Source organism: Vanessa cardui, chromosome 12 (assembly GCF_905220365.1).
Source record: "Vanessa cardui chromosome 12, ilVanCard2.1, whole genome shotgun sequence".
Lineage (NCBI taxonomy): Eukaryota > Metazoa > Arthropoda > Insecta > Lepidoptera > Nymphalidae > Vanessa > Vanessa cardui.
Window position 1 is genome coordinate 10700612 of NC_061134.1, and position 12962 is coordinate 10713573.

The 12962-nt window shown below is 31.1% G+C and overlaps 1 protein-coding gene across 1 annotated transcript in view; it reads left to right on the plus strand.

The window, feature by feature from the left end:
- The window catches only part of LOC124534191 (fibroblast growth factor receptor 3-like), a 149148-nt gene that overhangs the window by 12942 nt on the left and 123244 nt on the right, over positions 1-12962 (plus strand). Inside the window, exons 3-4 of the mRNA XM_047109901.1 lie at positions 248-342; positions 3991-4135. Of these exons, the coding sequence (XP_046965857.1) occupies positions 248-342; positions 3991-4135 (240 nt within the window). The remainder of the gene's footprint in view (positions 1-247; positions 343-3990; positions 4136-12962) is intronic.

Sequence of the window (12962 nt, forward strand, 5' to 3'; positions counted from 1 at the left end):
TTAATTTCTCAAATTTTTTTATTGTGAATTCAATCTATTAAAATAAATTATAATTATACATAATTTGTCAACAATAATTCAATGCTTAGGTACTAATTTACATTTTTTCATTAACTTAACTCGGATTAAAAATATATACTCACTGGTTACAACACATACACTTTCATTCTAGATTTTCATCCTAAATAGTGTAGTAATAATTTTCATCTTTATATATGTTAATCAAAACAACAATTTTTGTCTTTAGGTCCTCAAGTCCGTGAATACTCCCTAGAGGTCCACAGCATGACTGACACCGTGGACTGTCGGTCAAACCTGTGCTACGAATACAACATTCCAGGGGTAAGAAGTTAATTTAATTAAAGTTCTATCCTTCTCCAATTGAAGCAGAATGAGAAATAAACAATTCTTCAATGTACAGTCAGAGTAAGAAAAAACCTTCATCAGTTATCAAACTCATTCCTTTATCAAGTCGTCAATTCTTAGTACCTTTTGAACATAAACTGAAACTTACATACTAATCTTTGGTATAAAAGGATCAAAGCTAATTTTTCCAAATAAAGTCGTTTATTTTCTTATTTAAATATTTTATTGTTAACAATTGTATTCGACAATAATGTTAAGTGTCTTCTTGTTAATATTTCTGTTGCCATAGTTACATAATAAAGTTACAATTATGTGTCTATGGTCAGTTATAACTAATGAATTTAAAACTTATTGGTGTATATAATACATAATATAATACATAAATACTTCATTATATATTATCTTGGCTAATTAACCTCACAGCTAGATGTGACTTCTAATGACATATATGTCATTCTTAATCGGTAAAGAAGATTATTGCCAATACTGAACACACGGAAATAGTTTACAGAAATATCTTAAGGTGACGAACCTTTTCTTACCCTGACTGTATATATTCTATATGATTAGTTAGTCTAGGGTTCTTACTTTATAATGCACTACAAACAGATTTCGATGAATGTATCTTTATTTATAAAAACGCACTACATTATTAAGCGTTTCCATAACGAATACCATGTAATTTCAAGATCTCGATCAATGATAAAAAGTTATAAACTACCTTGATCATAAATGCTATCTTGAAATGAGAACGCCTAGTAGTAGATATACAAAGTTGTCGTTCACAATATTTTAGTCAGAGGCGGAGATTGACTTATGTTTATGGATATTCTAAAATTAAAAAAGGGTTTATAATCATGTTTTCTTTTAATATAGCTAAGTCGTTTAACTAATTAAAACTAAAAAATAAATAACAATGACTATGTGATCCGGAATACAAGCAGATAATTATAATAACAGAAGATATCATACTAAAAAAAGCTCAAAAACAAGATATATGACGTGGAACATCCTGTAAATCCAGAACGGTATTGCTGTAACTATGTAAATAATATTTGAAGTCGTATATATGAGAAATAGAGGAAAAGTTTACTTGGAGGGTGTAATACGTAATACTGGTTATTCTTATTTAACGATAACTTGGTTTTAGTTAGTGGGTGTTAGAAATTATCCTCAAACTAAAACTGTGATGGTATTGGTATTAAAATCATAGACAAAAATAATAATAATAAATAATACGAAAAAACCAAAGGTACGGCACACGTGTCTGTTCACAAAGTAATACAACAATAAAAATAGTTTTTTTTTAATGTGCAACGAAGTTCGTGTCAATATTATTTTAGCATTACATCAATATTAAAATAAATAATAGTAGAAAATGAAACATCGCGGCAACGTATGTTTGAGAAAATCTCCGGAAATCGTTACGTAAATCTAACCCAAACTACATTTGGCAAAAGTATTTTAACTGATTTCGTTTGTCTAAATCATATCCGACCGGAAAGACTGTCAGAAATGAATATGAAAGTCCATTAATAATATTAATTTTTTTTTTTTTTTAAATTAAATTAAATTTAAAATTCCATCTCGTTCGAACCAATATAATGTAAATAAATTGAAGAATAAGAAGGATCTGAATGCATCCAAAGCTATTTTAAATTGGGAATAATCAATCATGGTTACTATAAAAATTAATAAGAACTAAAACTAGAGTACTGTACAAATCTTGACACGTGGAATGGTGGTAAGAATGCCAGCAGCATTTCCCAGTTGATTCGCAATTCCGACCCTCTGGGCAAAAAACGAACCAGCCCTGTCACCAGTGAAGGCAATGAGGAGGTGTTATACTTTTGATGAAGCTTTTTGAACCACTAATCCAAGGGCCAAGCGTTTCAACAGACAATGGCCAGTCCAAGGTCACTGATATTACGACATTCTGTTTACCATCTAATATTGACTTATCCATTGCTATATATATAATAGTTAAAGTGGTTCTTGAAAGCGAAATATCTTTAGAATGAGTACTCCCTATACCTTCACATGATCGGCAATACGAAAAATGTTTATACCAGACATGAATGCGTACTAAAATTTTAAGAATAGTAACTCAATAACTCATGTCAGAGTTTTTCATCGAATCATTCATTTCGATCGTGGCTGAAAATAGAAAACCAAATTTAAACGTACTAAATTAAATTTAACTTTATGTCGATCTACGCGGAAGCATACCTAAAAGACTTCTTTGAAAGATCGATAAACATTGTTCGCGAACCGAAATGCTAGGATTGTACAGTCGGGGTAAGAAAATGTTCGTCACCTTAAGATCCATTTTCGTGTGCTCAGTATGAGCGATCTGCTTTACCTATCGAGAACATATGACACCGACAACAATATTTTGACAATTCAGTAGAAGATATCATATCTAATTTAAATTTGTAATTACTTTTTACGTTATTAAAAAGATTTCATGTTGATATAAAAACAGACGTAGTCCGAAGATGTTAAACTATTTTGAACCAAGTTATCAAACTATATAAGTTTAATTTTATACACAGTGATCAGTTCAGTGCTTTAGTTTTAAAAGGTACTAAGAGTTTACGACTTGAATACTGACGAAGGTTTTCTTACTCTGACTGTACAATTATAGCTGACGAGCATAATGTTTGATAAACTTAAGTAGATTACTAGTGAAGAATAAATCTTTATCTTATTTCCATTTCACGAAGAATGTTTAATATTTATATTATATTTATAAACACCAATAATGTCGATGGTATTTATTTGATTTAATCAATTTTGATAACACTATTAGTATTTGATCTCCAGAATGTGGTAATTTTCATATCGATATGGACCATTAATTTCACGTACTTCTTATCATAACAATATAGACCCATAATTTAACGTACTCATCGCTTATATAATTATGAGTCTTATGAAATCTGTCGTGAGCATACTCAGGTTTAACGTTTATGATCCATTAGGGACAGATTTGACTTGTTGACCGTTAAATATCTCTGAATACAAAAGTAAATAAATAAAAATTTTAACAAAAAGAAAAACCGACTAAGAACAAAACACTATTTTAAATACAAATGAATACGCACTTAAAAGTAATAAAAATAATTGCGTATTTAACATATTTTTTAGAGTCAGAGTTATATAATGTTAGTTAAAAGTTATGAGGTAGCAAACATAAAAAAAATACAGACGAATTGATAACCTCCTTTTTGAAGTCGGTTGAAACAGATTCTACACATGCCATATCGTTAGGCTACTTTATATTCTTACTTACGGCTCAATTGCATCGTGTTTTTGTAGTACAATTTATATCAACATTTAAGAAATACTTCAGAAATACCCAATACTAAAAAAAAGAAAAGAAAAACGTCACATAATGTTTTGTGTCTACACCGTAGTGTGTGCAAACATTTACGTTTCATGCTCTCTAACTCACTATACTGTCGAAAAATGTTAGCCCAATCGGTGATATGGAACTGGCTTAAAAATCAGGTCCAATATTTGACTTTATATTTTTATTACTTGTTTACATTTATTTGACACTTACCTTTGCGTAAGATGAAATTGAATAATAAATATAATCAATGATATTTATTTCGTCAGGAATCGTTGTGGAGTGTGATCCCAGCATACGCCAGTCCTGTACCGGAGGGCTGTGCAGTGCGACCGGGCTGTGCATATCTGGTGAAGCTGATTGCACATCCATGGGACGGTCACACAGTTGCCAATCTGTTTGTGGAGCTCGATGGTGAGTACGAATTCGATATTTAAAAGTCTGTCTACTAGTGCGTCTGTATATGTTCCACCCACTCCTTAATGATTAATTCGTCTCTCGTTTGTGCTGAATATTACCGCAGTCGTCAATTTCCTAACGGCGTAGTAAAATATTTTCACAGTCCATAAATATATCTTTGCTAAAATTAAAATGTTAAATTTAAATAATATATGCTTGTAACCCAACATAGATATAAGGATTAGTGCGAAGAAAATAGAACATAAAAATATATTGAAATTATAATTTATTATATATTTTTTTCTGACATCAAACTTTATTGTCTTGTGATTTTGGTTTGGATATTGCTTATTAGCAAGAGATTCAAATGTAGTTCTTTTATTCTTCAAGAGATATCATTTCCTTGTCCAAAATTTTCGAGTACCACTAAAGTAATATAAATCGAATAGAATTTAGTTTTCGAAATATTCTTATAAACCCTGCAACAAAAATAGCACGACTGGTACATGTAACCGTTACATTGAAATTTGTTTATCCAGTAATTTCTCTAAGACTTTCCATTACGTATGCATAAATATTGTTTATTTCATAAAATTCATAGTTTTAAAACGTGCGTTGGATCAACGTCGAATTTACTTTAGCTGTTCTTCAATGGCTGCAGTGAGGCAATTTGTAAATGTTTGGATGTCTGAATAAACTTTTAAATATAATACGTTGAATGCGTTAATATCAATTTGTACAGTGCACTCCAAATATATATTACTTAATTACGCAGCTGATATAGGTTATGTATTTTTGTTGTTAAAGTCATAGTTATATGGCATTGTTTTCAGTACATAAAAAGGTTGTTTTCAAGGTAGAAGAGTATATTTACTAATTTACTAATAAGACCGCCTCGTTTATATTAAAGAGTTTTATACTTTTTATTTGGTTGAATGTATATATCCGCATATTACATTAAATAATACATTTGCTACTTAAATGACGTCAACAAGATTTCATTAGAAACCTATGATGCATCGCAATCGTCATAACGAACAATAACAGCAATCTTATTATGAACTATCGTTAGTCAATTTACTTTCAGCATAGCTTTAAAGCGCTTGCATCGCTTGAATGTAACGTTTGTATGTATTTCTGTCACTTATCACTAGTGTTATAAATGAATCAATGTTTATTTCTGTGACGTAATCGATTTCAAGCGGTTCAGTAGGAACTACTAAATTATAGTACGACACAACTTATATGTAGCATCGGAAAATGCAATGAAACCGATTACTGCACACAACCAATACAAACAGCTCCCCGTCGCACCAATCGACGCTTATCGTTGCTATAGATTCTCGCGTCAGTTCAACCATGTCGACGTGTCAAATTGACAAATATATTAGGTCATATTATATTACATATATATTACAAGTTATTACGTTTGCGTAAAGATCACATTCACATAAGAAATAAATATTGATAATTTGAGATAGCGTACATAATTCGATTGTAATCGGTTTTACAAATTCTGCCGATGCTACATCTAAGTTGTGCCGTCTTATACATACTTACTTTTACATTTGAATTATTATTTCTGGCAGTACAATAATTCATATTATACGATCGTTCAAATCCATATCACCATCTGAATATATTAATAGGACGTAAGATTTATGTTAGTACGATGCATCCTATTAATATTATAAATGCGAAAGTTTGTAGGGATGGATGTATACTCTATCACGAAAAAACTACTGAACGGATTTGCATGCAATTCTACAGTAATATAGATTATACATCAGAATAACAAATCGGCTATAATTTATAATGATTTTATTTAATTTGGTTTTAATATTACGATACATCAAGTACCCGTCCGAGACCGGGGCGAGTCGCTATGTATATAAAAACTATGCTATTGAAAAAAATCTAAAACTCTGTTTAAATATTTACACTGACCGCGTGCAGTGGAATAATAAAAAAAAAAAACATTTAACATTAAAAGTGGTTGTAAATTTTGTCCGTAATTAATTACTTTATATAAAAGTCGGTATAAAGAAATGCATCATAGTTATTCCTGTTGTTTTATTTCGAGTTGAATTGTATTTTAATGCCGAGTGTACTATGCGTTCGAACTCGTCTGCTTTTCGTTCGATCAACACTTTGTTTTACAGTTTACATTAAACTTAATTATTAGCGCTGGACTAAAATATTTTGTATCACCACGCATGATAAGGTTAGATTATGAGCTTCTAAACTTCGGATTATGAATAAACGACTCAAACTGTAGCCTTACATTTAATTCGATACTGTATGGCGAATGAAAAGTGCTCGCTTATGAATGTATTCTGATATTGGCTTAAGTCTTCGTTTGAAGTGGCTTTTGCCATATACATATACTTACTTTGAAATTAACTAATTTTTTAGATTACGTTATGTTAAAGAGAATAAGGTTACCTGACGACGTTTTTCTTCACCGCTGAATCCGAAAATAATTTCATAGACATATCACTTTTTTAGATTTTAACCACAATCCACGATTTTTAGCGAATGTCCGAATTAGGCTTTTGTCTGACGAGATGATAGCATATTAACGCGTACATACATAGCATCATAAATCATACATACATAGCAAAATAATAGAAATGCATGTTTTTAATTTCACTTAACTACAAAAACGCTATTTATATTTTCATACATACCAGTACAACCAAGACAGTTGAAGATAATTTCAATGAAACACATAAATATTCATCCTAGGTGATGTAGGTTTCCCAAGACATTATTTTACTAATGTACAGTCAGAGTAAGGAAACCTTCGTCAGTTTTCAAATTTATTCCTGTATCAAGTCTTAAACTCTTAGTACCTTTTGAATCTAAACATCAAATCATTGTACCGCAATTTGTCATTCTCAATCGGTAAAGCAGATTATCGCTCATATTTAGCACGCGAAAATAGATCTTAAGGTGACGAACCTTTTCTTACTCCGAATATACATATCTAATGTCTAAATTGAAAAGTCGATTAATTTACTAAATATTTCTACTACTAACAATATATATACTACTATTAACATTCTCCAAGGTTATATCTAGTTAATTATGTTAACGAATATCACGTGTGTTACATATTTCAGTTAGTTTAATTCTATCAAAACATTGTAGTTGAAAATAAACATATTTCGTTATGCAAAGGCGTTTGTGAATGTGCCAAATAAAACAAGACATAATCGTAAAGACTAAATCGGATATTCATAATGGAGTTCATGTATTTTGTTGTCAATGGAATTGAAATGTGTAAATGATATAGGCAGGTCTGGTAAATGGATCAGCTGATAAGTAGTGACCGCTACTTACGTCATCAATCTTGGGAACTGTGATGTGATGTTACAACAACAACAACTACAGCCGTAAATTCCCACAGCTGGGCTAAAGGCTTCCTCTCCCTTTGAGGAGAAGGTTTGGAACATATTCCACAACGCTGTTCCAATGCGGTTTGGTGGAATACATATGTGGCAGAAATCTCTAGTTTCCTCACGATGTTTTCCTTAGCCGCTGAGCAAGAGATGAATTATAAAGACAAATTAAGCACATGAAACAGCGGTGCTTGCCTGGGTTTGAACCCGCAATCATCGGTTAAGATGCACGCGTTCTAACCACTGGGCCATCTTGACACTTTTTGTGATGTTAGTATTTCTTAAAATTAACTGTCCATTTCATCCACGTGAAGTGTATGTTGGACTCGCCGCTGCCCAGGACGCCAATCGCCTGGCACACCGGAATACTCACTGCAAAACCAGCGGTACTTTCTCGTCTCTTCAGCGGGCGCCATAGGATCGCTTATCATATGCTCCTATGATGATAATGATTAACACGGAACACAAAAATCCTAGACATTTCACCTTAGCGATAGAAGATATAGTGAGTGAGCGGTACCTACCCTAACAGGATTGCACAAAGCGCTACCACCAATTGAATTGATTTATTATCCATAATATAAATCAAAGTCGCTTCCGATATTCTATCCCTGTGTATGCTTAGATCTTTGAAACTTCGAAACGGATTTTAAATGTGTTTTTTTTAATATTTCTTTTTATATTGAAAGATGTTACAGATTTATATGCAGTTACTAACATAATAATTAATAACATTAAATGCTTAAATATATACAAATATTAAGCAACACTAGTTATTGTATGCAGTTTGTAGTATCTAATGACAATAAGCTTGAATTGAACCTGTGCAAAGCCGGGTCAGGTCGCTAATAATTTTAAAAAGTGATGTTTTTTTCATGGTATGGTACTGTGATATATCCATATACATTTTAGTCGCTTTATTTAATCTAATGAAACCTTCATTCTCAGTTTTTTTTTTTTCAAATCAATTGAATTTAGAACTATGTATAGCCGTTTCCAACGGCAGCAGAAGCAAAGATAGATAAACACCTTCGACCTTGAATGGTTCAAGATCTAAAAAAATCAATCTGTAGTACACATTACGGATTCATAAAATTGAATTTAAATGTCAGTAAAGTTAATATAGGAGTTGATCTTTTGAAGTAAAATTAGATTGAGATTAGTTTAGCACTAAAGTTGAATATTATTGTGTTATAAATAAAATAGTATTAGCTAGCGACCCGCCCCGACTTCACACGGGTGCATAGCTGATACTAAATATACTACATAATTAGTATATTTACGACATCACATTAGAAACTTGTAAAATTATCATTGTTTCTATATATCAGTTCATGTATTGTATCCAAAGACCTTCCTCTCAAATTACTCTATTTATTAAAACACACCGCATCAAAATGCGTTGCGTAGTTTTAAAGATCTAAATTCATCTAGATCTCATAGAGCAAGACAGCGGCGAGCGACTTTGTTTTATACTACATATGTAATAATAAAGAAATGTTTGTAGTGTATAAAATAGCAGAGCCGTTAGGAAATCGTAGAGAATATATAAATTAAAGTTTGTTTATTTTTCTCCCTACCGTTCGTTATAGTGTAGACAAGGTTAGCGTGATCAGCCAAATAATTTTGTTTTAGATGGAAAACGTTTTAACGCTTAAGTGATACAGCAGAAAGTTTAGGTTTTACTACAGCTACTATATTCCAAATTTCTACTAATTATTATTATCACAAATAATTAGTAATTTTTTAAAATATTTTAGTTACTAGAGTTTTGATGCTTGCATTTCACTTTCTGAATGCACTCACCAATTGTCGATAGGATTCGATCGGGTTTACCGTAGACTTTTACGAAATTATTAATATATATGCCATACAAGATTTTAATAACATCAAAATCAAAATAAACTTTATTCAAGTGGGCTTTTACAAGCACTTTTGAATCGTCATTTAACAATTAAGTGAAGCTACCACCGGTTCAGAAAGTAGATTCTACCGAGAAGAACCGGCAAGAAACTCAATAGTTACTCTTTTTCAACATTTAAAATTCAAACGTATTAGTTAAATAGGTACAATTATATGTGTATGTAATATATCCTGCCTGAAAGTCAACAGGTATTAATTCCAAGCTTTTTGTCATCTACATCTTGTATCGAATAATATGCCTTTTTTACAAATGACATATTAACATCATTTTGAGTCTCGTAAGTAAATAAATGACACTTAGACCAATTAATATATCACTAAATATTATGTTCCTCGTTTGTCTGTCTAAAAATTTCATTCGGATTCCCCAATGGAAGAGTGATTTATGAGAAAAGTATCAGATTGTCTTGTAAATTGGCTTAAATATGACGATTATTATTGAATCTGTCAAAAAAGCAGTTAATAAGCATATGACGTGTTACGTTATAACCAGTTTTTGAAGACCCTTTGGAGCTGAGATGACCCAGTGAGCTGAGATGGCCCAGTGGTTAGAGAGCTGGGATGAATTTGTGTTTATAATTCATCTCGTGCTCGGCGGTGAAGGAAAACATCGTGAGGAAACCTGCATGTGTCTAATTTCATCGAAATTCTACCACATGTGCATTTCACCAACCCGCATTGGAACAGTGTGGTGGAATATGTTCCAAACCCCCTCTCCTTAATGCAAGAGGAGGCCTTAGCCTAGTAGTGGGTAATTTACAGGCCGTTACTTTACTTTAGAAGAATTATATAAATGGGTATATAGTTTAGAAATAAACAAAAATAATTATAAAATTTAATCATGTTTGGTATTAAATTTCTAAATATATTTTAGAAAGCCTTTTTTGAACAAGGGTAGGCAACAAACATTTTACAGGTTACATGATAATTATAAGAATAACCTAATTTCATTGTTATCTTTTTGAAAAAACTGAAATTTGATATTCATGTCATAGGGGTGGATTTCAGACAGAGACTGCCATATTGAATTTGTGATGACGGTTTTTAGCTAATTCTTCGTCTTATTGTCATCAGAAGTCAGAGCGTGTGCAAAATGTCATCCTCATTGAAGATCGATTAAGATTCCAAGATTTTCTTACATTATACTAAATTATACACAATACAAAATTACACTGGACACTTAGAAGATTTCACATTAATTAGTTATTTGCTAGTCAAATGAGATATTTGGTAATAGGTAGACGTGTTTGCTTGGCATCGGGTTACTCCGCACACATCGCTCGAGGGTCGAGGGTATATATAGGACGCATTAGGAAATTATTTTATTTGATCGACCTAATGACCTTTTGGTTTTGGTCGTCCAGATTATATATTTTTTAAATTAAATCTAAAAATAATCTTCGTGTTTATAATCGTAATAATGAAATATGCTAATACTAGAAATGGAAAAATAAATCTGTCTGTGTTTTCATGATGACGTTTTTTAATTCAACCATCAAAAGTACCTATGGATCGATTTTGAAAACGACAATAAATAAATGGCTAATGATATTAATGTAAGCTACTGAGAAAAAGATACATAATATTTACTTATATTATTAAGGTGAAAGTTAATAAACAAAAATAATTTAATTTATCAGCAATTCTCAGTATTAAAAACATGAGCCTTTGGTTGATGGCAAGATATAACTTTGGAAAGTCAGAAGTGCTTGATAGTTAGTGTAAAAAACCAGTTAGAAGTGACAAGATTACTATTTCCAACTAATTATAATTTATAAACACATCTTTATAATCTGTGAAAAAAGAACTAAAGGGTATTTTTATGGCGAGCTAAATTCCACGCGGCTGAAGCCGTAGGGTTCAACTAGTATTTCATAATTGTTTCATAGTTGACTTAATGTCTGGCAATTAACCTTCATAGACACGTTGTCAAGGGCTGACTTCGACTATTTATTTAACCCTTACATCAGTAAAAATATACAATAAACACTTATTATTCGATACTAGTATTTTGTCATTTGTGAAGGGATTTTGCAGTAACTCTGCACAATACTCCTAATATTGGATATTGTTCTGATTATTTCAATGTAGGTACCGATTTTTTATTAAATTATTAGCGTAGTTTTAATATGTAGTCCTATATATTTTTTTCATAAATGATTAAGGAAATTTGCAACGTTCTATAAACAGCAGATTCATTTGTTGAATATCTTTCAGGGCACTGGTTGAACTGCGCCGTTTATTAAACTACTAATAATACTAGACTAATTAATTAGACATATACAAACATATGTAATATATAGAATACTAGCTACCCGTCCAGGGTGTATATGCAACATATAGGTGGTTGATTCTCCGCTTTTCTATTCATTAATATGCACGTATTTTGCATATAAATATTCATTTTGAATATTTTTGTTTATTAAGGAAAAAACATTTAATCTTTTACGCATTTTAAAAGATCTAAGCGTAGAGATGGTGGGAAGCGTCTTTGTCATATACTATGTGGAGATAATAATTCTGACATAAGTCACGTAGATATCCGATGATTTGCAATAAAAACTTTTTATCATAATTTTATCGTAATCGATTGAATATCGTAAGATTGAATGATATTTTTATTTCATGCTCTAGAACATCGTTACATAGTATAAAACAAAGTCGCTTACCGCTGTCCTTGTGTATGCTTAGATCTTTAAAATTACGCAACGGATTTATTTTAATAGATTAGAGTGTTTCGAGAGGGAGGTTTTTGTATACGATACATGAAATATATAGTAAAGGAACTATGATAACTTTCGAATAGTCTTAAGTCGTAAATAAATAAATTCCATTGTATATTTAGTATCAGTATTGCCGTGCAAAGCCGGGGCGCGTCGCTAGTTTATGTTCCCACCTATTCCAAGTTGGTTAGTAATCTGAGTTGTAATTCTCTCAGGATTTAAAATAATTAATGATGAATTTAATATGTCGGTTTAGTAGTAAGGTAAAATATAATTTGTCATATTTTTAATTTGGAACCGGAAAATGTATACTTTATTGAAAATATTTTCTTAAGATTATTTCGTAATCAAATCCTAATCAGTTGTAATTTATTCGTGCAGAAAAAAATGCAATTTTATTTTATATAATGGGATAAAGATATAATATTAAATTATATTATTGGAGGGAAGAAAGAAATATCATTAATTTTTATATGTATAGTAATACTCGTTGTCGCTTGGATTTGCTTACGTTTTAGGGATCGATAGTCAAGTATTAAACATAGAAATGTAGCCTAAGATCGTTCCCTGGATTTCAAGTTTTATACTAAATTTAATCAAGGTCGGTACAGACAAACAACTTTTGCTTTTATAATATAAGTATAGATAAACTTTCAACAGACACTGTATACATTTCGAATGAGCTATAGAAAACTCCTATAATATACATTCAAAAGACATGAAAGGGACTTCATTAAATTATATTTTGACAGATAATCAGTACTCTCATTCGACACGAGAATTATTAAATAC